The 27,527-nt window shown below is 38.4% G+C and overlaps 1 protein-coding gene across 10 annotated transcripts in view; it reads right to left on the bottom strand.

Moving 5' to 3' along the window:
• The window catches only part of ADGRG6 (adhesion G protein-coupled receptor G6), a 136,183-nt gene extending 129,019 nt beyond the window's left edge, over nt 1-7,164 (bottom strand). For 4 of the 10 annotated variants that reach the window (XM_021937802.2, XM_009205967.3, XM_021937804.2 and 1 more), the window contains exon 1: nt 6,729-7,126. In XM_021937802.2, coding sequence (XP_021793494.1) covers nt 6,729-6,730 — 2 coding nt within the window. In that variant the 5' untranslated portion in view covers nt 6,731-7,126. Of the gene's footprint in view, nt 1-4,798; nt 4,977-6,322; nt 6,526-6,728 lie in introns of those variants that run through there. The other 6 variants (XM_009205966.4, XM_021937801.2, XM_021937800.2 and 3 more) reach the window with 6 other exon arrangements.
• Between the last annotated feature and the right edge of the window lie 20,363 nt (nt 7,165-27,527).

Consider the following 27,527-nt stretch of genomic DNA (forward strand, 5'->3'; position numbering starts at 1 on the left):
CATTTAATTCCGAAAATTATATTTAATAATGATTTAGAAAGGAACATTCACATTATATTGTCTCAAAAAAATGTTATAATACAGTTCATTGAATCAGCACCATCAAAAAAAAGGCAAACCAGCACAGAAGGAAGAAATTAAAAATGTTAGTCATCAAAAGGGACCATAAGCGGACTGGCGAGCAGAAGAGTTGGGAGGCAGAAAGGTAAGCAAGCAGTAGTTAGAAATCTCCAGGAGACCTGAAAATCCCCTCAGGGAGAGTTACTTTGCCTATAAGTAATAACTGAGACTCATTTTATCGAGGAGCAACTAATAAGATACTTTAGGGTTACAGTAATATCTACCCTAAAGCCTAAAGTTTGCTTACCTGGGTGAAATGTGTAATACTAAACAGAAGAGCAGAAAGAGAAATACTCAAATGAGCAAAATTAGACATGGAAGGACTCCTGCACTTGCCTCAAGCCTGCATTTTTAATCTTTAAGAGGCCATCTCCATCTCATAGCCAAGAGAACAAGCTTAGAGTGAGACAGATCTGGTTTGCTACTTATGAACTATGCTGTAACCCTTGGGAAATTGCTTGATGCCTTGTGCCTCCTATTTCTCACCTGTAAAATAAGGAACAGCAATAAATCTAGTCCCCAGTGTTGCTGAGATGATTACATAAGATGATGCCTTGCAAGCACAGTTCATGGCACTCAGCAAGTACTCAATAAATATTAGCTATTATTATTATTATTACTATCATTCCAGACATTCTCATTCAAGTGCTGTTATCCTGTCCATAGTGAAATCAAAGGAAAAGACTAAATCAAGAGTAAACAAGATTAATCTCATATGCCAACACCAATCAATTGACTTTATGGTCACTTCTTAGATCACCTGGGGACCGAAATGAAATTGGTTATTCATGTCTGCTAATGAATACAGAAATGTTAAGTAGTGTCTGAAACTCATGCCACGTTTTATTATTCACCAAACTAGAAGTTCTAGAACCATGCAGCTCTCCTGATGGAAATTCTAAACTAGGAAAATTTGAAACTAGGAAAAGGTTAAGATTTGAAGAGTATCTGTTGTTTGCAAGTATGTTTTCAAATCCATCCATCCAAAATATCTGAGATTAAAAGAAGTACTGCTAATAAGACATATATTTTAGTAAGAAAGAAATTAGTAATTATAATAATGGATGTGGACTCTCGAACAGCACCAACTTACCTCCTGGTGCCTCTATAAATTGTGTGGTTTGTAGAGCAAGTACTTAAACCCTTAGTCTTTTCTTCTGTAAATAGGATATTACCCACCAAAAAGAACTTGAAATAACAGTACAGGGTAATCTGTAAGGGCTTTTAAAACAGTAGGTGACAAACTTCCGTCCCATAGAAAGTTCACTTATTTGGAAGAATAGGCCTGTTTCCTACTGATGCTGGATGAATGAGTATGCTTTTAAAACAAAAGCACAATTACATATTCAAAGAAATTTAGAGCTAGAAGGACCAATGCTGAAGTCTAATTGAATCTTCTCATTTCACAAAAAAAAGGAAACTTGGGTCCAGAAAAATAGAAACAGACCAGTCAAACCTGGCTGTCACCCTTACCGATATTAACAGAAGGATGTATCAGCTCAAAAGAATTCCCAGCTTCTTACACTTTTTGATATATGACAATTATCTTTTATCAACATGTGAACAATGGCTCTTAGATTCATATAATCTCTAAATAATACTCATAGACTCCTGCTCGTTAGTTTCTCCACAAAACACTATTTATGCGCTCAGGCAACTTCTTCGCTATAAACGGTTTCAGCATTTAGGGATTCCATATTCAATTCTGAGGCTGTCTTATCAAAGCTGCCTGCAATCCCATCAGTTGCAAATGATGACCACGGCTTAAGGCATTCCATGTGTCCAATCCTATCACTTCGACAGAAAAGAAACCCAACAAGGCAAGCACTTGTAACTAAACAAACCATAGGACAGGCCAACTTTCAACCACTTTACAGTTTACTGAAGAAGATAAACAAATAAAGTAAGAATAGAACACAGGAAGGAAAGTACTATGTGTTTTCTCAGGGGATCACTTAGCAAAGATACACCCCTGAGATTTAAATAACTATCTCCCAAGAATGGAAAATCCTGAACAGGGTTACTAAGGTTCTAAATAGGAACTACGAGGAAAAAAAAAAAAAAAAAAAAAAACACACACACACACACACACACACAAGTACACTCTTATATCATTTTGATTGTGGTCTTAAAGTTCTATTGAAGACAGCAGGAACATTTTTTAAGTAAAAGACAGTCATAGACTCCTATATCTGGAAGGAATCTAAATATTATGCAAAAAAATCTATCATCTTACAGGTGAAAAACTAAGATACTAAACTACTTGCCCAAGATCATATGATCAGTGGTGTCAGAGCCAAAACATCATTTTTGTCACTTGGCTTCCAACCTAGGGTCCTTTTTGAGAACCACGCTACCTCTGTTGCAAACTTGTTCCCCTTTTCAATCTACGTAAGCTACAAAATACAATTTGCTTGAGTCCTGTTTCAGGAAGCTTTAGAATGTAACCCTTCTACAGAATTGCTTTAAATGTGGATATGATTCCTTGTACGCATTATTTTATCCAAATGGATCACCGAAATAATCTTAAAAACCTACCATTTTCCATCTCTCTACTCCTACTGGTTTCCCCAAAAGTCACAATTTAAAGAGAAATTAGTGGAGAAATTGATATGACACTAATGCAACCAATAACAGCAACTGTCAGAATTAACTGCTTTCGCCATATCCCATCCCTGTTTCTATGGCAAATCTTTTCATAAAAGGGACTGGGGAGTGGCAGAGAAAATACCTTAATTCTTCCAGAATGAAAAGAACAGTAATTTGGTTTATTCAAGTCTGCTCATAATCATATTTCTTTTTTTGGTTAAAGATCATGTTCCTGAGCCAAAGCAATGTATTTTTTTTTAAAGTGCTATTCTATTAACTCGATTTAAGTCCCTTTATTAAGTTGGGTGTACCCCCACTTCAAAAAGGCTGATTTATTCTTCAACCCTGCACAAATCTTAAACTTTATTTGAACAGTAACATGTATAACTGGCTTATACCAGAGGTGAGAGTAAAACTCAGCCTTAAGAATTACACACATAGGTACACAAGGAAAAGAGAAGTAAATTGTATCAATATACTGGTTTTAACATTGTACTATAGGTTTTCCAAATGCTACCACTGGGGAAACTGGGTCAAAGGTATACTGGATCTCCATACTTTTTGGCAACTATATTTGAAGTTAGAAATACCTTTAAAATTTCAATTGAAAAATTAAACTCTTAAGCCCTTATGTATACAACTTGTTCTCAGATGGTTCAGAAAAAAATTGTGTGTGTGTGTGTGTGTGTGTACAGGAGGGGCTGGTGCGGAGGCAGGTAAGGAGGAACAGGAATGATTAAACAAATGGGGCCAATAATTAGAATAGGTAATTCTGGGTGAAAGGTATAGAGGTGTGTTCTTTCTTCGCATTATTTTTATTCTTGAAAACTTCCTGTAGATTTAAAATGATTTCTACAAGAGTTAAATACATACACATTTACATTGAAACATATCACTGTTTTCATGTCACGGCTCTCTCTTCACTATTGAGTATTATTGCTTTAATCATTGTCACTTTGATAGAAGAAGTTGTGTCTCATTTGAATTTCCTTTGGATTGTCATGTTCAAGTCATTTGTATAGTTTTCTATTACAAATATAAATATTTTCCTCATTGATTTGTGATTTTTTGACCACTCTTATTTTAAATACGTTAAACTTTTGTCATATTTGCTCTGCTTTAAATAAATTAATCTTGAACCTTTTTTTAAGGCATTCCAGATAATTCCATTTCAAGTAATGCTTATAAAGGAAAGTAAGATGACACTCAGGTAGCCACATATTTTTATCAATATATCCTTTATACAGTACCACCCCAGTCAACTATATTGCATCTTAACATCATCCAATGTAGATAATAATCTCATCCAATTAGAAATGAAAATTGAAAGATAACAGTTTTTGCCCATGCATACCACAAACATTGAACAAAGTGTTTTCTAGTTAGTCTAAATTCTAAATAGACTGTAGAAACTTTTAATCATCCCATCAGAAATGTAAACTCTGTAAGATATATAGGCCGTTAGAAAAATGGTCACATTTTAAAAAGCGGTCATTAGTTTATTTTTAATATGTAAACTAATTCTCTTTCAAATCATTATTTCCAGACATCAGAGTCATGTGTCCAGTTAGGCTACAAAACTACAGGCTTCTAATATTTCCCATAAACCAAGAGACAATAGCCTTATTCACCATTCATATTGAAAAAGCACAATGTCATGTAATTTATATAAGCCATAAATGGAACAGTAGCTTCATGCAGCTTGAGACGAATTAACGCAAGTCTTGCTACAACTACTAAATTTCTTAGGGTATGAAAAATATGCAGTCACTACAACTCCCAAATATATTCGTAAAGTCTATAATTTCAGAACTTGACTATAACAATATACAAATACACTTTCTCCACAAGGAGGAGGCATAAAACACACATAAGTAGTTTCTGTACTTGAATCTATTAAAATTTAAAGCATAATATAGCTTATGTTCCCCATTTTAACATTTTTCAACAAGATAATAAGAATATTAATCTTGGAAAGATTGGTAATTCTTTCCATATATTCTAACAAACCAATACCTAAAAAGAATCAGACCATCCTAAACCACTCCATATGAATCGTAAACAGCAAAATGGAAAAAAACATACTTACCATCTGGTAAAAAATGGAAACTTTCAGTCAAAATAGCTCAATAAAGAATCTCAAATCCAGGTATCAAGCCCTATTTTCTGCGTGATTTCATATTCACGCTTTTACCCTATAATGACCCTGGAGGAACTGGGTCAAAGGTATACTGGATCTCCGTACTTTCTGGCAACTATATTTGAAGTTAGAAACACCTTTAAAATTTCAATTGAAAAATTAAACTCTTAAGCCCTTATGTATACAACTTGTTCTCAGATGGTTCAGAAAAAAATTGTGTGTGTGTCTGTGTGTGTACAGGAGGGGCTGGTGGGGAGGCAGACAAGGAGGAACGGGAATGATTAAACAAATGGGGCCAATAATGACATGATTTTTTAATCACGAAGAATTCAAGTGGACTATATAACTTAATTTCATGATCAGGAAATTTTTACATAACCTGTTGATAAGCTTAACATCTTTTATTTTAGAAATAGGTATTTATACTTTTATGTGTAATATGCTTTTTTTCTCATAAGATCTAAATACTTAGGAAAGCTGAAAAAACCTGGGCAAATACCTGATGTTAAAATCCCAGGTATATTTTCAAGAAAAACTGAAGCTGAAAACAAGCTCATATTACTTCAAAATGTGTAGCCTGTATATGAGAACAAGTCTTATATGAAAATGCTGGCTGTATCCCAAAATAATTTTTTTCAAGTTATACCTTGCCGATTCCACCGGCATAAAGGAAACTTTAAAATTCCCAGGTGTGGAATTATTTCACATGCTGTTTTAGTAAAAATAAGTGGTTCATTTCTGATTACATCTCACAGTACTAGGAACAGAGTTACAGAGTGCTACACTTGTGGGCACTATCCTTTCTCCTATTTTAAAAATGTGTGTTTGGGGAGTGGGGAAGTAGGGAATGGAAAGTGCAGGAAAGTCTGGAAAAACAGGACCTAGGGGGCAGGTCTTTCCCTATGTACTGAACTGAAAGAGTAAATTCACGTAGGATCCAGGAGTTAGGGGAAGGAGGGTTAAGTACCAAGTTCTAGAAATTGTTGTACGTGAGTTAGTGGAAGGGGATAAAACGTCTGTCACGGTGTCCGCCCAAGATTAAGTAAAACACCAGAAGGAAAATTACCTATTACAAGAAAAAGAAACTTCTTGTTTGGCCACAAATATAAGCTTGGCCCTTTTGAGTACAATCTTCCTTTTCCCATTCTGGAAGGCCAGACGGTGCTTGGCGACCCTTTCATGGGGTCGCTCTGAGCCACCTCATCATTAGGATGACAATTCTATGGAAGCAAAATCTTTCAAGTTTCTGTTTCAATGCCCCAATTCTCCCCGCCCCCATAAGTCTATGGAAGTCCCCTCAGATCCTATCATGTAACGTGGCATAACCCTTAATTACTTCTTAATCTCCAAAGCACACTGAAAACATTTTCTGCGCACCTTAAAAAAAATTCAAACACCCCAAAGATCCAAGAATAACTTCTACAGTCAATGGTGACAATGTGTAAAGTCAACATTCTCTCGGCATACCAGTACCTTCCAAGACCCCAGGTGTTGATCCCGGAGAGCGCCTTCTTGGCAGGGCCAGGCCCCTGGACCGGAGGAGCGGTGCCTGTTACTCCTTGTTTAATTTGAATTGAAAACACGTTTTCCCCATTCTTGAAGCCCTGCCCTTTTTTATTAGGCTTTACACCGCCCAAATGTGAGGTTTACCTCGCTGGGAGGGGGAAGCCACACACACGTGTCACAACTCCACTTGGCAATAGTCCTACTCCTCAGTGCCTCGAGGGACAAACTGAAGACAAACCAGTTTATTCCCTCCGTGCAGTTGAAGTCCTTACAAAATCATTTCTCTTACGGGTGGGGTGGTCGGGGAGGGGGCGTCAGAGGGTGGACACAGATAAAAGAGTGAAGGAATTTCGAGCTGAAAGGTGGGACTTACATGTTGACATTACTGCGCCGAGGTCCCCTTCGGCCGCAAGATCATCCTCCACCACTTTCCCGGCTCTGCTGCAGCTGCTCCACCCAGGGGGAACCCAGGGGCCCCAGTCGTGCGTTGCGGCGGGACCCTCCTTTACGCTGTTTCTGGAGAGTTCATGGGCTTTGCAGACGGCGTAAGGTGAACCCTGGGCGCCGCGGCGTTCAGCGCAGGGCCTGCGGGCGAGAAAGCAGGCTGGCGGCAGGTTCCTCCTGGCAGGGAAGTTGGCAGGGTGAGGGCTAGAAGCTGAGGAAGTCGGGTGTGCGTGGCGCTGGTGCTGAGGAGACCCGGCCGGGCAGGGTGCGTGGGCGGAGGGGTGCGCGTCGCAGGTCCTCGCCCCTGCTGGCGGGAGGCGGGACTCGGCCGCCACCCTGGGGACTTGGGTCCCCCTCGTGGGCGCAGGCTACTCTCCCCCGGCCCGTGCGCTCCGCCCGCGCTTCCGGCGCAGCGGCGTGACCGGAGCCGAGGCTCAGGTGCGGCGGCGCCGGCTGCGTGGACTTCTGAACGGACTCCGGCGGCCCAGGTCTGGGCGCTCTGCGGCTAGGGCTGTCCCGGAGGCGCAGCTGCCCCACCTAGGATCCTGAACCTCAGGGCCGAAAGGGAGAAGTCGCCCCGCGGGGCGGGACAGGCGCTCTCGGAGCGAGCGGCGAAGGGAGAGTGGCGGCGGGTAGGCGTGGGGTGGGCGATGGGCGCAGAGCCGGGCTAAGCGGGGAGGGGACAGGGCGGACCTGGAGGTCGCCAGAATGCTGGGAGCGCTGAACCGGGGCGACCCTCAACGAGAGAAAGGAGAAGCTGGGAAGGCAGGCGCTCCTGTGGCATCTCCCCGGCGTTTGCAGCCCACCCGAGTCCCCGCGCGGGTCTCCCCGCCACGCTCCCGGGTCGTAGCTTTGCTTCACTTTTCTGCCACTTTACTTTTCTGTCTTCTCTCACTGGTTCGCTTGCTCGAAAAAATGAAGGGATGTTAACAGGGGGCTGGGAAGATGGTCACATAACATTTTATTGAGAGGGATTGATTTGCCAATGTAAATCTAGCTGCTCCTTGGGGAAAGTTAGCTTCCTGCTCTCCAATGCTCCTGTAAAGTAGCTGCCTGGCAAAGGATCTGGACACACCTCCTTGGGAATGAGAAGAGAGAAGGGCTTACACTTGGAAAAAGGTTTTCTTCCCATTGTGTACTGCCAGAGTTAGTCCACAAAATGCTAGAGGCAAACCTTCCGGTGCCAGGACTGTATGCACATCCAGAACCCTAACAGCCCAGCTTGCACGGGGTACACACTGGCAGATGCACAGGCCACGCACAGAAGTGCCCTAACAATTATTTAACGCTGATTAGCTTGTGATAGAGAACTGTTGGTGGGTGCGGGGGTGGGGAAGAGGTAAAGCAGGACTTACTCACAGTTACAGGCAGAAAGGAAGCTGGAACGCTGCCACCAATTCCAGAGGCCTGAACATCTAGGGTGTGTTCTACTTGTCATTTTTATCAGTATTCATTTTGATGAATAAACAGTATGATTAATAGAGACATTGAGTTGTAGCATTTAAGGGAAGTTAAGTTCTTCTGCCCAACTCTCTCACATTAACAGATAGGGAAATAAGACTGACAAGATCTGAGGTCTGTGCACACCAGCTAGAGGTGACCAGGGGCTAAGATCAGGTTCCCAGACTCCCCTTTTGAGTCAGTCTCTTTTAAATGATATAGTCCCAAAGAAATTTAAGTGCCACTCATGGAATTTTTTAAAAGCAACATGTATTTCACAGTTTTGTGGGTCAAGAACGTGGATGTGCCTTAGCTCAATGTCTCTCAGGAGGCTACAATTAGAGTGGTGACTAAGGCTGTGGTCCGATCTGAAGGCTTGACAGGGGAAAGATCTACTTCCAAGTTCACATATGTATTTATTCCAGTCATAGAATTTTAAAGCTAGAAGAAACCTGGAAATATAAGAGCAAATAAATATAAATAGCTGCCAGGCATGGTGGCTCATGCCTGTAATCCCAGCACTTTGGGAAGCTGAGGTGGATCAGTTGAGGTCAGGAGTTTAAGACCAGTTTGGCCAACATGGTGCAACCTCATCTCTACTGGAAAAAAAAAAAAAAAAATAGCCATGGTGGCACACACCTGTAATCCCAGCTACTTTTGCTGAGGCAGGAGAATCACTTGAGCCTGGAAGGTGGAGGTTGCAGTGAGCTGAGGTTGCACCACCGAACTCCAGCCTGGGCAAAAGAGCTAGACTCTGTCTCAAAAAAAGAAAAGAAATATAAATAACTGCATTATTCAGTGTTCTCCAGAAGAACAGAGCCAGTTAGATGTGTGTATGTACATAGATTGATATATTTTAGTTTTAAGGTATTGTGGAGGTACAAGTGCAAAATTTACAGTCAGGCAGCCTGGAGATTCAGGGAAGAGTTATAGTCCAAATCCAAATGCAGTCTGGCAGAATTCCTTCTTGCTTAGGGTAGATCAGTCTTTGGTCTGTTAAGGCCTTCAACCGCTTGGATGAGGCTTACCTACAGAAAGGAGGATAATCTTCTTTGTACATAGTCCCCCGATTTTTTTTAATAGTTTTTATTCTGATTTTCTTTTTGACATTTATTTTTGTCTTTGACATATTATAATTGTATATATTTGTGGGATACAATGTGATATTTTTATATTTTGACATTCCATGTGGAATGATTATATCAAGCTAATTAACATGTCTATCATTTTTGTGATAAGAACATTTGAAATTTAGCAATTTTGAAATATGCAAGGCATTATTATCTATATTCACAATGCTGTGAAATAGATTTCAAAAACTTATTCCTTCTAACTGAAAAACTTTGTATCCTTTGACCAACATTTCACCATTCCACCCCACCTCACCCTCTAGCCTCTGGTAACCACCATTGTACTCTCTACTCTTATTAGTTTGTTTCAAATTCCACATGTAAGTGGGATCATTTGCTTTTTCTCTCTCTGTCCATCAGTGGATGAATGAATAAAGAAAACATGGAATATATACACAATAGAATGCCGTTCAACCTTTAAGATAGAAATTCTGTCGTTTGTGACACATGGATGGACCTAGAGGACTTTATGCAAGGCCCACTGATTCAAATGTTAATCTCATCCAAGAAACACCATCACAGACACATACAGAATAACGCTTGGCCAAATCTGGACACCATGGCCAAGCCAAGTTAACACATAAAAAAATTAACCATCACATTAACCAAAAAAAGATGGACATATATCAAGAAGACAGTAGTTTTCACATGTGCTATTACTATATGTTAAAATGTTCATAATTTTAAGCATTGAAATTAATACATGATCAGAATCATAGCTAAAATATTTCAATGAATCGGTGCCTGTCATCGGTCAGTTTGTTAATAATATCTGTATATTTTGGCAGTTTTGTCCTCAAACTAAGAATTTGTTCTTTTCTTTTGAAAAAGCATGTTAGGGAAATGGAGTGTATGGTGGAAAGTATATAGTCTTTTAATGCAATAGACCTGGATTCTCAACTTGCCCCTACAATTTCTCAGCATTGTGAACTCTGGCAGTTTGCTATGTAAACCAAGCTTGATTTGTGAAATAAGAATAATAATGCTTGTAATGTTTAACTCATAGAGCTGTTAGGCAGATTCAGTGAGACATTCTGATGTCATTAGACATTCTAATGACATGAAGCATTCAGCATATTTCCTGAAGTTTGCTAATATTAGTTGTCTCTGCCCACCCTCTTATGATTATCCTAAACTGAAAAGTGCCAAGACCACATTCCTCTACACACAGGAATCCTCTGACAACATTCCAGACAAAATGAATATTGAACATCTGTTTGAATCCCTTAACATTGATGCACACTCAACTGTGAGAAGCTTCCTCTTTCTGTGGATTGAATCAAACATTCATGCTTTCAACTCCCATTCAGAACAAGCACATTCTGTCATCCACAATAAGCCTTTCAAATATCTGAAAACAGCTATCATCTCTCTATTGAGCCTTCCTTCATTCAGTTTTGACAGCCCTAGTTATTTTAACCATTCAGTGTCTGGCTCCTCACCACACATGTGACTTGCCCTTTCCTATCTGCATATTAGTCAACATCAGCCCTCTTTGCAGTGTACTCAAAGTGGATTTCAAACTTCAGCCCTGATGACAGTGAGATCCTTACCATTCTTGAACTGGATATTACTCTTATGTAAATAAAAGTTGGTGTTGACTTTTTGAGCAGCAAAAAATTGTTTCAGCAACACAAATTCTGTCATTTATGACAACATGAATGAACCTAGAGGACATTATGCAAAGTCCAGTGATTCAGATGTTAATCTCATCCAAGAAACACCTTCACAGACATATGCAAAATAATGTTTGACCAAATATCTGAACACCATGGCCAAGCCAAGTTGACACATACAATTAAGCATCAGATTAACCAAAAAGAGATGGACATACACATAAAATAAAATATAGCAGGAATAGTAACTATAATAAATTGACCTTCTATGTGCCAGGGAGTATATAAATTTTATTCCACAAATTAAGTAGATTAATAAATATATATTTGTAAATAATTCAACCCAATTGGAAATTTCTGTGTTTATGTTTCATTCTGCCTTAATCAGTCCATGTCCTCCTGATTCAACAAGTTTCTTGCTTTCTTCAGCAGAGAGGGTAGAAGAAATGTGGTCTTTGACTTACTTGTATCAGTAGATATCAACCTTTTTGGTCGCTGGCCATTGGTCCACATAGGATGTCAGTCTGGTAAGTAAGTCTCTTTCAGGCTCTTTCTTCATTCCCTTAATGGCCTATCAGTCTTCATCAGCCTGGCCCCCTCCAAGTAGCCCTTCTCTCTTTGTGGCCTTGCCTGCTTCCTGGGCCTCTATCTGAGGGGCAGGGTACACAGCTTCTCTTGGAAACCACTCAACTCCCTGATCTCACAAACTGCCCCTCCCCCACCCAACCTCTTTTCTAACATGATAGGAGATAGCTTCTCATTTCTCTTTCTAAGAGAATGTAGTAGACCAAGTTATGTACCTTGTGACTAGAACAGGCTTTGTAAGATAAACTAGTGAAGGGGATCAAAATATGCCACCCCATGATATGCTACATTGGCATAATGATTATTTTGAGCTGAAGGCAATTATGAAGCAGCAAACAGAAAGAGCTCTTTGTCCTCCCCTGATTTGCCTAAAAGCAGGACATGAATGTCCTTCCTTCTCTCATACCATGAAGAGGAAAACAACCATTGTTACTGGAGTTGGAATGTCAGCACCAACATTGGTCTGCACGAACAAACCTTACTAAAATAACCCTTATCTTCCATTAGTTTCCCTTTATATATTTACCTTCCCTCAATTGACTGTCCCTGGAAGCCTAGTTTCCTTTTCCTTTGTTTTGTCAGTTCTCCACAAACTTATCTTTCTTTGTTAAGATGATATATAAGTTCCAAATTCTAATCACACCTTTGAGTTACCCATCATTAAGTTCTTCTATATATATGTACATTGCATGCATAAACAAATTCTGGGGTTCTTTTTTCCTGTTGATCTGTCTTTTTGAAGTGTAATTCACAGGCCCAAGCCACTGAACCTAAGAAGGTTAAAAAAAAAAAAAGTTTTAATCTCTCTCCCTACAGAAGTCACTGGAAATTTCTGAGTAGATGAGACCATGATCTGACATATATGGAAGATAGACTCTAGGGAGTTTAAAAGTAAGAACAAGGAGACTATTTAGATGGCTGTTACATAATCCAGGTAAGAGAGAATAATGTATCATATCAACTATGGTGGTGAAAAAGGAAGTGATGAGAAGTAATTGAATATGGGATATTTTGAAGGTGATTTGCTTATAGTTAGATATTGAGTATAAGAGAAAGCAGAAACAAAGAATACCCTGAAATATTTCACTTAGGCAACTGAGTGGAGTTTTTAATCACAGAGTTGGAGAAGACGGGGAAGGAAACAGTTTTGGGGAGAAAACTCAAGAGTTCAGTTTTGGACTTGGTAAGTCTGAGATATTCTAACACATGCAGCTAACTCACAATATAACAATACAAATTGTTAATTAAGCGTTACATTCTAAGATTTTGTCTGAAGTCAGTGTCAAACTTCCTGGTGATTGCAGAATGAACTTTCATGGTAAGATGAAATTCTAATTAATTCTGAAGAATAGGTTGGACTTACACTGACAGTTTGAACCAGTGGAATTATTTTAGCAACAATGTAGGAAAATATGAAAAAACATTTTTTTAAGTAATTTTTTTTAATTATTATTATACTTTAAGTTCTAGGGTACATGTGCATAACATGCAGGTTTGTTACATATGTATACCTGTGCCATGTTGGTGTGCTACACCCATCAACTTGTCAGCACCCATCAACTCGTCATTTACATCACATATAACTCCCATTGCAATCCCTCCTCCTTCCCCCCTCCCTGTGATAGGCCCCAGTGTGTGAAGTTCCCCTTCCCGAGTGCAAGTGATCTCATTGTTCAGTTCCCACCTAAGAGTGAGAACATGCGGTGTTTGGTTTTCTGTTCTTGCGATAGTTTACTGAGAATGATGGTTTCCAGCTTCATCCATGTCCCTACAAAGGACACAAACTCATCCTTTTTTATGGCTGCATAGTATTCCATGGTGTATATGTGCCACATTTTCTTAATCCAGTCTGTCACTGATGGTCATTTGGGTTGATTCCAAGTCTTTGCTATTGTGAATAGTGCCGCAATAAACATACATGCGCATGTGTCTTTATAGCAGCATGATTTATAATCCTTTGAGTATATACCCAGTAATGGGATGGCTGGGACAAATGATATTTCTAGTTCTAGATCCTTGAGGAATCGCCACACTGTCTTCCACAATGGTTCAACTAGTTTACAGTCCCACCAACAGTGTAAAAGTGTTCCTATTTCTCCACATCCTCTCCAGCACCTGTTGTTTCCTGACTTTTTAATGATTGCCATTCTAACTGGTGTGAGATGGTATCTCATTGTGGCTTTGATTTGCATTTCTCTAATGGCCAGTGATGATGAGCATTTTTTCATGTGTCTGTTGGCTGTATGAATGTCTTCTTTTGAGAAATGTCTGTTCATATCCTTTGCCCACTTTTTGATGGGGTTGTTTGTTTTTTTCTTGTAAATTTGTTTGAGTTCTTTATAGGTTCTGGATATTAGCCCTTTGTCAGATGAGTAGATTGCAAAAATTTTCTCCCATTCTGTAGGTTGCCTGTTCACTCTGATGGTAGTTTCTTTTGCTGTGCAGAAGCTCTTTAGTTTACTTAGATCCCATTTGTCTATTTTGGCTTTTGTTGCCATTGCTTTTGGTGTTTTAGACATGAAGTCCTTGCCCATGCCTATGTCCTGAATGGTATTGCCTAGGTTTTCTTCTAGGGTTTTTATAGTATTAGGTCTAACATTTAAGTCTCTAATCCATCTTGAATTAATTTTCGTATAAGGAGTAAAGAAAGGATCCAGTTTCAGCTTTCTACTTATGGCTAGCCAATTTTCCCAGCATCATTTATTAAATAGGGAATGCTTTCCCCATTTCTTGTTTCTCTCAGGTTTGTCAAAGATCAGATGGCTGTAGATGTGTGGTATTATTTCTGAGGACTCTGTTCTGTTCCATTGGTCTATATCTCTGTTTTGGTACCAGTACCATGCTGTTTTGGTTACTGTAGCAGGACAGCGGAGCAAGATGGCTGAATAGGAACAGCTCCAGTCTCCAGCTCCCAGCGCGAGCAACACAGAAGACAGGTGATTTCTGCATTTTCAACTGAGGTACTGGGTTCATCCACTAGGGAGTGCCGGACTGGTCAGCTGCTGCAGCCCCCGATCAGGGAGAGCTGAAGCAGGGCGAGGCATCGCCTCACCTGGGAAGCACAAGGGGGAAGGGAATCCCTTTTCCTAGACAGGGGAACTGAGACACACAACACCTGGAAAATCGGGTAACTCCCACCCCAGTACTGCACTTTACCAAGAGTCTTAGCAAACGGGCACACCAGGAGATTGTATCTCACACCTGGCCGGGAGGGTCCCACGCCCACAGAGCCTCCCTCATTGCTAGCACAGCAGTCTGCTATCTAACAGCAAGGCAGCAGCAAGACTGGGGGAGGGGCGCCCACCATTGCTGAGGCTTAAGTAGGTAAAAAAAGCCGCTGGGAAGCTCGAATTGGGTGGAGCTCACAACAGCTCAGGGAGGCCTGTCTGTCTCTGTAGACTCCACCTCTGGGGACAGGGCACAACTAAACAACAACAACAACAACAACAACAACAAAGCAGCAGAAGCCTCCGCAGACGCAAAGGACTCTGTCTGATAGCTTTGAAGAGAGCAGTGGATCTCCCAACACGGAGGTTGAGATCTGAGAATGGACAGACTGCCTGCTCAAGTGGGTCCCTGACCCCTGAGTAGCCTAACTGGGAGTCATCAACTAGTAGGGGCAGACCAATACCCCACACCTCACACGGTGGAGTACACCCCTGAGAGGAAGCTTCCAAAGCAAGAATCAGACAAGTACACTTGCAGCCTCTGCTGCTGATACCCAGGCAAACAGGGTCTGGAGTGGACCTCAAGTAATCTCCAACAGACCTACAGCTGAGGGTCCTGACTGTTAGAAGGAAAACTAACAAACAGGAAGGATATCCACACCAAAAGCCCACCAGTACATCACCATCATCAAAGACCAGAGGCAGATAAAACCACAAAGATGGGGATAAAGCAGTGCAGAAAAGCTGGAAATTCAAAAAATAACAGTGCATCTCCCCCTGCAAAGGAACGCAGCTCATCGCCAGCAATGGATCAAAGCTGGACGGAGAATGACTTTGACGAGATGAGAGAAGAAGGCTTCAGTCCATCAAACTTCTCAGAGCTAAAGGAAGAATTACGTACCCAGTGCAAAGAAACTAAAAATCTTGAAAAAAGAGTGGAAGAATTGATAACTAGAATAATTAATGCAGAGAAGGCCATAAACGAACTGACAGAGATGAAAACCATGACACGAGAAATACGTGACAAATGCACAAGCTTCAGTAACCGACTCGATCAACTGGAAGAAAGAGGATCAGCGATTGAGGATCAAATGAATGAAATGAAGCGAGAAGAGACACCTAAAGAAAAAAGAAGAAAAAGAAATGAACAAAGCCTGCAAGAAGTATGGGATTATGTAAAAAGACCAAATCTACGTCTGATTGGGGTGCCTGAAAGTGAGGGGGGAAATGGAACCAAGTTGGGAAACACTCTTCAGGATATCATCCAGGAGAACTTCCCCAACCTAGTAGGGCAGGCCAACATTCAAATTCAGGAAATACAGAGAACGCCACAAAGATACTCCTTGAGAAGAGCAACCCCAAGACACATAATTGCCAGATTCACCAAAGTTGAAATGAAGGAAAAAATCTTAAGGGCAGCCAGAGAGAAAGGTCGGGTTACCCACAAAGGGAAGCCCATCAGACTAACAGCAGATCTCTCGGCAGAAACTCTACAAGCCAGAAGAGAGTGGGGGACAATATTCAACATTCTTAAAGAAAAGAATTTTCAATGCAGAATTTCATATCCAGCCAAACTAAGTTTCATAAGTGAAGGAGAAATAAAATCCTTTACAGATAAGCAAATGCTTAGAGATTTTGTCACCACTAGGCCTGCCTTACAAGAGACCCTGAAGGAAGCACTAAACATGGAAAGGAACAACTGGTACAAGCCACTGCAAAAACATGCCAAAATGTAAAGACCATTGAGAGTAGGAAGAAACTGCATCAACTAATGAGCAAAATAACCAGTTAATATCATAATGGCAGGATCAAGTTCACACATAACAATATTAACCTTAAATGTAAATGGACTAAATGCTCCAATTAAAAGACACAGACTGGCAAACTGGATAAAGAGTGAAGACCCATCAGTTTGCTGTAGTCAGGAGACCCATCTCACATGCAGAGACATACATAGGCTCAAAATAAACAGATGGAGGAAGATCTACCAAGCAAATGGAGAACAAAAAAAAGCAGGGGTTGCAATCCTAGTCTCTGATAAAACAGACTTTAAACCATCAAAGATCAAAAGAGACAAAGAAGGCCATTACATAATGGTAAAGGGATCAATTCAACAGGAAGAGCTAACTATCCTAAATATATATGCAGCCAACACAGGAGCACCCAGATTCATAAAGCAAGTCCTTAGAGACTTACAAAGAGACTTAGACTCCCATACAATAATAATGGGAGACTTCAACACCCCACTGTGGACATTAGACAGATCAACGAGACAGAAAGTTAACAAGGATATCCAGGAATTGAACTCATCTCTGCAGCAAGCAGACCTAATAGACATCTACAGAACTCTCCACCCCAAATCAACAGAATATACATTCTTCTCAGCACCAAATCACACTTATTCCAAAATTGACCACATAATTGGAAGTAAAGCACTTCTCAGCAAATGTACAAGAACAGAAATTACAACAAACTGTCTCTCAGACCACAGTGCAATCAAACTAGAACTTAGGACTAAGAAACTCAATCAAAACCACTCAACTACATGGAAACTGAATAACCTGCTCCTGAATGACTACTGGGTACATAACGAAATGAAGGCAGAAATAAAGATGTTCTTTGAAACCAATGAGAACAAAGATACAACATACCAGAATCTCTGAGACACATTTAAAGCAGTGTGTAGAGGGAAATTTATAGCACTAAATGCCCACAAGAGAAAGCAGGAAAGATCTAAAATTGACACTCTAACATCACAATTAAAAGAACTAGAGAAGCAAGAGCAAACACATTCAAAAGCTAGCAGAAGGCAAGAAATAACTAAGATCAGAGCAGAACTGAAGGAGATAGAGACACAAAAAACCCTCCAAAAAAATCAATGAATCCAGGAGTTGGTTTTTTGAAAAGATCAACAAAATTGATAGACTGCTAGCAAGACTAATAAAGAAGAAAAGAGAGAAGAATCAAATAGATGCAATAAAAAATGATAAAGGGGATATCACCACCGACCCCACAGAAATACAAACTACCATCAGAGAATACTATAAACACCTCTATGCAAATAAACTAGAAAATCTAGAAGGAATGGATAATTTCCTGGACACTTACACTCTCCCAAGACTAAACCAGGAAGAAGCTGAATCCCTGAATAGACCAATAGTAGGCTCTGAAATTGAGGCAATAATTAATAGCCTACCAACCAAAAAATGTCCAGGCCCAGATGGATTCACAGCTGAATTCTACCAGAGGTGCAAGGAGGAGCTGGTACCATTCCTTCTGAAACTATTCCAATCAATAGAAAAAGAAGGAATCCTCCCTAACTCATTTTATGAGGCCAACATCATCCTGATACCAAAGCCTGGCAGAGACACAACAAAAAAAAAGAATTTTAGACCAATATCCCTGATAAACATCGATGCAAAAATCCTCAATAAAATACTGGCAAACTGGATCCAGCAGCACATCAAAAAGCTTATCCACCATGATCAAGTGGGCTTCATCCCTGGGATGCAAGGCTGGTTCAACATACGCAAATCAATAAACGTAATCCAGCATGTAAACAGAACCAAAGACAAAAACCACATGATTATCTCAATAGATGCAGAAAAGGACTTTGATAAAATTCAACAGCCCTTCATGCTAAAAACTCTCAATAAATTCGGTATTGATGGAACGTATCTCAAAATAATAAGAGCTATTTATGACAAACCCACAGCCAATATCATAGTGAATGGGCAAAAACTGGAAAAATTCCCTTTGAAAACTGGCACAAGACAGGGATGCCCTCTCTCACCACTCCTATTCAACATATTGTTGGAAGTTCTGGCTAGGGCAATCAGGCAAGAGAAAGAAATCAAGGGTATTCAGTTAGGAAAAGAAGAAGTCAAATTGTCCCTCTTTGCAGATGACATGATTGTATACTTAGAAAACCCCATCGTCTCAGCCCAAAATCTCCTTAAACTGATAAGAAACTTCAGCAAAGTCTCAGGATACAAAATAAATGTGTAAAAATCACAAGCATTCTTATACACCAGTAACAGACAAACAGAGAGCCAAATCATGAATGAACTTCCATTCACAATTGCTTCAAAGAGAATCAAATACCTAGGAATCCAACTTACAAGGGATGTAAAGGACCTCTTCAAGGAGAACTACAAACCACTGCTCAGTGAAATAAAAGAGGACACAAACAAATGGAAGAAATACCATGCTCATGGATAGGAAGAATCAATATCGTGAAAATGGCCATACTGCCCAAGGTAATTTATAGATTTAATGCCATCCCCATCAAGCTACCAATGAGTTTCTTCACAGAACTGGAAAAAACTGCTTTAAAGGTCATATGGAACCAAAAAAGAGCCCGCATTGCCAAGACAATCCTAAGTCAAAAGAACAAAGCTGGAGGCATCACGCTACCTGACTTCAAACTATACTACAAGAAAAAAATTTTAAAAATGTGGTAATGTGAACAAATAGCCTGGCTACAGTGGTAGAATTCTAGAGGCCAATGAGGAGAGAATGACTGATTGATGGTAAATTGTGGAAGGTTTGGAGAGTCAGGCTAAAGTACTTGACTTGATCCTACAGGATACCCAGAACCAGTTAAGCTTAGTTTTTGCTGTTTGTCTTTTGTTTTTGTTTATCTTGTTGGCAAGGAAGCCACAGAATTAAAACGATGTTATAGAAAACTAATCAGAATGAACCTATAATAAAGAAGACTTCTGCAAGGAGAAGGGATTTGGCAGTAAATGGAAATTGTATGTGCGTGTGTATGTGTGCATGACAGAAAGCAAAATCAAATTCCCCATGGGAGAATGATAAACTGGAATAGAAGTAAACATGTTGTGAAACCAAATCAATTATCCTTTATATGAGGGCTCTTGATGCAGAATTTAATATCAGAGATTTTTTTTACAATTGGAGAAAAGATTGATTTATTTAAAAGGATAGGCACACTATTTTATTTAGAACTATGCAGCCAATAATTTATTTATGGAGATGAAGAGACAGTAGACTTTAGATTTTAGAGGTATTAGAGCACATTTTGATTTTCTTGTAAAGGAAATACAATGGCAATTTGTGAAGCTATTATCTAAACTAAGCAGCAAGTATTTAAAATAATGGAAAAAATAACTGAGAATGGAGTGTGCTAATTTAGGTTGAGTACCCATAGAAAGTATCTCCAAGAAAGTGACACTTAAAATCTTAAGATGAGATCTGGTTGATGAAATGGAGCCAGCTATGCCTAAATTTAGGAGAAAAACATTCAAGGCAGAGGGATCTACTTACTACAAAAATCTAAGGCAGAAAAACATAGAATAAGCTTGAGAGGCAGAAACGAAGGTAGGTATGGGTAAAATATAATGGGTAAAGGGGAGAAAATAGGAAAGCAGACATACAAACAATCAGATAATGCAGAGTCTTATAAGTCAAGGTGCAGAAAGGAATTTTATTTTCAGTGATATGATATGCTATTAAGGAATTTTATTTTATTTTATTTTATTTTATTTATTTTGAGACAGGTCTCACTCTGTCCCCTCACAGGCTGGAGTACAGTGGCGTCATCATGGCTCAATGCAGCCTCAACCTCCAGGGCTCAAGGGATCCTCCTACCTCAGCCTGTGCAGTGCAGTGCAGTGGCACTCTCTCGGCTCACTGCGACCTCTGCTTCCCAGGTTCAAGTGATTCTGCTGCCTCAGTCTCCTGAGTAGGTGCGTCCCACTATACTATTCTAGAATGGCCTTTGCAAGATGGTGATTATCTATCATTGATATGGTTTGGCTCTGTGTCCCCGCCCAAATCCAATCTTGAATTGTAATCCCCACATTTGGAGGGAGGAAGCTGGTGTGAGGTGATTATATCATAGGGTGGTCTCCCCTATGCTGTTCTTGTGATGGTGGGGCAGTTCTCATGAGACCTTGATGGTTTAAAAGTGGCAGTTTCTCCTGCATGCTTTTTCTCTCCTGCCACTTTGTGAAGATGATGCTTGTTTCTCCTTCGCCTTCTGCCATGACTGTAAGTTTCCTGATGCCTCCCCAGCCATGTGGAACTGTGAGTCAATTAAACCTTTTTTCTTTATTAATTACCCAGTCTCAGGTAGTATCTTTATAGCAGTGTGAAAATGGACTAATACAATCATAAAGCAAGAAAGTGACCTCATGGCAGGATGGACGGGTGGTTACACAGTTCGTTGGAAATCCTTGATAAGTTTAATTCGGCTGGGCGCGTTGGCTCATGCCTGTAATACCAGCACTTTGGGAGGCCAAGTGGGGTGGATTACCTGAGGTCAGGAGTTCAAGACCAGCCTGGTCAACATGGTGAAACCTCGTCTTTACAGAAATACAAAAAGTAGTCAGGCATGATGGCGGGTACCTGTAATCCCAACTACTCAGGAGACTGAGGCCGGAGAATTGCTTGAACCCCGGGGGTGGAGGTTGCAGAGAGCCAAGATCGCACGATTGCATTCCAGCCTGAGCAACTCCGTCTCAAAAAAAAAAAGTTTAATTCTCATAATTTGGAGGGTGTCCCGCTGGAAGAATCATACACAAGATTAAAAAGCGACCAGTAAGCCTAAGGCTTTTGACATGAAGTGAAAGGGGGTGATCAGGAAGAGGACAGGCTGGTGGAAGCCTTGCTTATTTCCAGTGTAGGCTTATGACTGTTCTGTTGCCTAGTTACAACTCTGGTAGCAAGTCAGGGAATTGTGGATGTGGATAATAATTTTACTACTTCCTGACTTAATTTATATCATTGAAATGTTGCTACATCTTCTTTTGAGAACCTAAAAAATACAAGCTGAAGAAAAATAAGAACAGATTAAACCTCCCCATCCCACCCTTTTTCTTATCTCCATTAGCCAGCATTAAATATTTGAGCAAAAAAATGATTGGAATGATTATAATGCTTACCTGGTAAATGAAAGAGAAAATATTGAAATTCTGCAGAGTTAATAGCAAGCAAAATCTTGTTTTTAACAAACAAACAAAAAATCCTTTGTAGATGATTTTAATGTGCCACAGCATGAATAATTATGTTTAAAACGTGGCAATAAAATAAAAAGAGACAAGAAGGAGGTGCCTGCCATGAAAGCCAGAATTGAAAACTTCTTTTGAAGTTATAAAATATCATTAATCTTTGAGTGAAGTAAAACAATCCTCCCTCTATTCTCACACAGACAGCTGCTAATAGTTAGGTAGTTTCAGGAAAAAAAATATTTTGACATGGAAAATGGCAGTGCTTTCGGCATGGGCAACTATGCCTAGAATCCAAACTGATTCAACCAGTGAAATATTTTTTAAAACAATATCATTTAAAAGATTTTTAAATCAGTATTTTAAAATTATCTGTAATATTTTTGCTTAATTATTTCTGTACTATATTAATACATTTTATAATCAGTTTCTCATTACCCATTATAGAAATAATGGTCAATATCAAAGAAATCATCTGTCATGTCACAAATTGATTTTTGTTTTACTTTATCACAATCTACATGAGTATGTTAAGTTTAATATTGCTTAATGTTTAAATGCCAAATGCCACTATGGAGTTGCACTCTTAGTTTACATATTTCTATTTTTATATATGATCATTGATTTAAATGAAAATCTCTGCCAAATTTAACAAGACTCCTGTCCGTGGGCATGTGATCATGTTTATGGTTTCCCCAGAATCAATATCTTACTTTTCCAGATTAGCTAGTCACAATAAACTTTTCCTCTTGTTTTCAAGGCCTAGGCCATCGCTTTGGATGAGAACTGATTTCAGCGCAGTTTAAGAGAACTATTATTCTATTCTTGCTGGACACTGGTCTTCAGGGTTCTTCATCATGCTGACACAGTTAACATAATACAAAGTTGTGTTCTATAAACAGTAGATTTATTCATGAAACATACTGGAAATGGCTACTGCCTCTTAAAAGAGACATTTCCCTTTCAGCAAATCATTGTAAAAATTGGAAGAAAATAGAAAATTATTTGCTGTACTTCTTTGTTTTAAATACTCAGAGCTAGATTAATAAAGAAATTTAGAATTTCTTTAATTATTAGCAATTCAACATTTATTGAGTTCTAATACATAGAGAGCTCAATTAGAGGTATTATCTAATATTTTGTAGAAAGTAAAATGGTAATCCCTAAATGAAAATCCAGTTTTTGTTGTGTGTGCTCATATTTAAAGACAATATTCAATGTATTAAGCAGTTTTTTTAACAGTGTAATAAAGTCTCCTTTTTAGATTTAGCAGTAAAGGGCACTATACATAAAACACCCAGCATTATGCAACCTGATAAAAATAGGAATAAAATAAATTATAGTAATTATTAATATTAACAAAAGTATTACAGCTAATTTTGTCATATTCTTTTGTCTTCAAAACAGTTATTAGTGCCTATAACTAAAATAAAGATTTGACTATGATGTTTCCACAAATTTCTTATTCTTTTATGTGTCTACATTTCTTCCTAATAAGGTAAGCTTGTTTCCTACAAAACAGACTTAACCCTGAATTTCTGCCTAACCTTATAGACAATGTATTAATATAGTCACAGCATTTTTTTCTTGTTTGGCCCTATATTATGAAGTTCAAATTATTAACACTATATATTTTCCTTGTTGTTCATATGCCAAATAATGATATGCTAAAATTAATATTTTTGCTTAAATTGGTGAACTATACACTATATAAATATAAATGTGAGTTATGGGCATTTAATTATATGTAACTGTATCTGATTTGAATTTAATCTAAAATTAAAGTATAAACATTATTTTCATGATTGGACTTTCAGATGGAATTGTTAAATATATTTCTAAAACTAACATTTTTGACATAATCCCTATTAGTCCTACAGTAGTATAGCTGTGGAAACATAGCATAAACGAAAGAAACATTGGTTTTGAAGTCAAAGTGAGTATGGACCCTTGCCATATTTCCAAAGAATCTAAGCTGAGTGGAGTATGACATGGGCCCTGGGGACATAAAAGCAGAATTGTCTTACGCATCCTGTAAAGAAACGTTATAACTGCTAAGAGACTTTGAACATTTAGCTTAATTTTGGTAAAATTACAATTATAGTGACACCTATTCTACTTATTGTGTGGATCACATTAGATAATAGATGGGCAATGCCTTAAAAATTGCAAAGTGTTGGGCGAATGTTGGTCATTATTTGAACCTCTTCCATGTAATTTAAATTGTTTTCAGATTTCTGGGTTTTTTTTTTTTTAAGTCATCTATCTTTGAGGACAGCACGAAATACAACGTTGAAGTGTTAAGCTATAATTTTAAAAGGGCCCCCAAGTATGGTAAAATCCTGACGACTATAAGAGAGAAGACAAAGAGAAAATCTCAGGCAGAGTTGGCAGGACACAGAGTTCTTGAAAGTAAATATAAACTTCCAAAGTCAAAATCAATAACCTATTGCTTAAATCAAATAGAATGGATAGGCTGGGTGGTATCTGAAGCTCCTGAGCTTCCATTTCATTGTGTTTTAGAAGGGGAGGCAAGACTGAATGAGGAAATGTAACAACATGGCATCTTTTCCAGAAATAATCCTTTGGCCTGTCAGTGTGGTGGAGGAACTCTCAGTGTATGATGGTTCTAAAACTGTCCATTTTCATCCAGCAAAATAAAGATATATGTGCATGTACATGTGCGAGCGCACACACACACACACACACACACACACACACCTTTTGTTATATTGATTTTTTTTTCTCGTGAGCTATGGAGACTTCCAAGATGCCAGTTGAAATAAAATCCCAGCTACTAAAAGCCAAAACACTGAGCAGAGATATATGTGCCATGTACTACATGGAGATAGGTATCACAGTTTGAGTTCAGGTAAGTTAGAGACTATTAGCAAAAATTCAACAATTCTCAGAAGAGGAAAACACATTGCAGCATGGTTACAGTGTCTAATATTCAACTAAAGTTTATAAGTCATACAAAAAAATTTACAAAAAGATTAAAGCTGTCAAGAGAAATTCATTTGAAGTGGGACTGGGAGTTAAATATAACAGTTATAAAATTCAAAATAGTACTACAAATATTTTCAAAAAATTAAACCTTTTTCAAATAATTAAATAATAAACATCATATTAATGAGTAAATATATAGTGATATCAAAAAATGAAAATAAAAAACTGAAAATTCTGTATCTAGAAATTATAACTAAAAGAAAAACCTGATGATAAATTCAACTGCAGATTTTAAGTGGCATATAAAAAATTAGTGTGCTTGCAAATAGATCTATAAAAATTATTCCCTCTGATACATAGAAAGGAAGCAAATATAGAAGAAAATAAAAATGTTTTGCAACAATATCAACTGGTACAGCACACATGTACTTAGAGTCCAAGAAGGAGAGGACTGAAATAAATGAGAGAAAAAAAATTTAAATAAATAATTGAATAGAAGTTTCTAAATTTGTTGACAAACATAAACTTACAAATGCAAGAATCTTTGTGAAACTCAGGTAGAAGGAAAACAGAGAAAATCATACTCAGGCACATTAAATTCAAACTAATGAAAACCAGAAATAATCAGAAAATTAGAAAGCAGCAAAAGAAAATGACATATTACATATGGCATATATGACATATGACAAATAACAATATGATTAGCATCAGGATAGAAGATATTGGAATGATATATTTAAAATGCTGAAAGAAAAAAGCCTATAATTCAAGATACTTATAGTCAGAGAAATTATTCTAAACTAAAGCTAAAATACTTAGCTAAAGCTAAAATTATTTTTGATTAAAATAATTGCTATTAAATAGTGTAGAATTGCACTATGTAAAATGCTATAGAAAGTTCTTCCAACTAAGGAAAACTGCATCATATGGTAATTCAGACATACAGGAAATAAGAACAACAGAAAGGATATGTGTGATATATGAGTTATTTTACATGTACAGACACATACTTTTTTATTGACTTCTTACAAAATATATGCATATTTAAAGTGAAATTTATACTACTATACTCTTGGGATTATATTGTATATAGATGAAAACATTCCAAAGAAAGGAGGGAGAAACAGAACTAGACTGTTGAAAATTTTCCATATTGAACTGGAAGCAGTTAAATAGTAATTATGTAGATTTTGGTAAGTTAAAGTTGCATGTTTAATACCCAGAGCAACCACTAGTGAAACAAAAAGATATGTTAGAATGTCAATACAAGATTTGTAATGGTATAATGCAGAATATTTGGTTAGCACAAAAGAAAGCACGAAAGAAAGGGAAGAAGAGCAAAACAGAATGAAACAAATTTAAAAACACAGCAAAATGACAGACTTGAAACCCACACTATAAATAATTTTATTAAATGTGAATTGACTAAACACACAAAATAAAAGTCAAAACAATGCCAAACTGGATTTAAAAGCAGAACTCTACTGCTGTCTAAAAGAGACACAAATGAAATACAGAAACACTAGCAAGTTGAAAGAAAAAGGATAGAAAACAGTGTAAATTTAGAAGTAAGCATAAGAAAGCTAGAGTTGTTATGTTAACATATGACCAAATTTTTAGCAAAGGAATATTTCTCTTTTTTTATTATACTTTAAGTTCTAGGGTACATGTGCACAACGTGCAGGTTTGTTACATAGGTATACATGTGCCATGTTGGTTTGCTGCGCCCATCAACTTGTCATTTACATTAGGTATTTCTCCTAATGCTATCCCTCCCCCAACCCCCCACTCCCGACAGGCCGTGGTGTGTGATGTTCCCTGACCTGTGTCCATGTGTTCTCGTTGGTCAACTCCCACCTATAAGTGAGAACAAGTGGTGTTTGGTTTTCTGACCTTGTGACAGTTTGCTTAGAATGATGGTTTCCAGTTTCATCCATGTCCCTGCAAAGGACATGAACACATCAACTCACCCTTTTTTATGGCTACATAGTATTCCATGGTGTATATGTGCCACATTTTCTTAATCCAGTCTATCATTGATGGACATTTGGGTTAGTTCCAAGTCTTTGCTATTGTGAATAGTGCCACAATAAACATACGTGTGCATGTGTCTTTATAGTAGCATGATTTCTAATCCTTTGGGTATATTCCAGTAATAAGATTGCTGGATCAAATGGTATTTCTAGTTCTAGATCCTTGAGAAATCACCACATTGTCTTCCACAATGGTTGAACTAATTTACACACCCACCAACATCGTAAAAACGTTCCTATTTCTCCACATCCTCGCCAGCCATCTGTTGTTTCCTGACTTTTTAATGATTGCCATTCTAACTGGCATGAAATGCTATCTCATTGTGGTTTTGACTTGCATTTCTCTGATGACGAGTGATGATGAGCATTCTTTCATATGACTGTTGGCTGCGTAAATGTCTTCTCTTGAGAAGTGTCTGTTCATATCTTTTGCCCACTTGTTGATGGAATTGTTAGTTTTTTACTTGTAAATTTAAGTTCTTTGTAGATTCTGGATATTAGCCCTTTGTCAGATGGGTAGATTACAAAGATCTTCTCCCATTCTGTAGGTTGCCTGTTCACTCTGATGATGGTTTCTTTGGCTGTGCAGAAGCTCTTTAGTTAAGTTAGATCCCATTTGTCTATTTGGGTTTTTGTTGCCATTGCTTTTGGTGTTTTAGTAATGAAGTCTTTGCCAATGCCTATGTCCTGAATGGTATTGCCTAGGTTTTCTTCTAGGATTTTTATGGTGTTAGGTCTTACATTTAAGTCTTTTATCCATCTTGAGTTAATTTTTGTATATGGTGTAAGGAAGGGATCCAGTTTCAGCTTTCTCCATATGGCTAGCCAGTTTTCCCA

The sequence above is a fragment of the Papio anubis genome, chromosome 6, assembly GCF_008728515.1.
Source record: "Papio anubis isolate 15944 chromosome 6, Panubis1.0, whole genome shotgun sequence".
In the NCBI taxonomy this organism is placed as follows: Eukaryota; Metazoa; Chordata; class Mammalia; order Primates; family Cercopithecidae; genus Papio; species Papio anubis.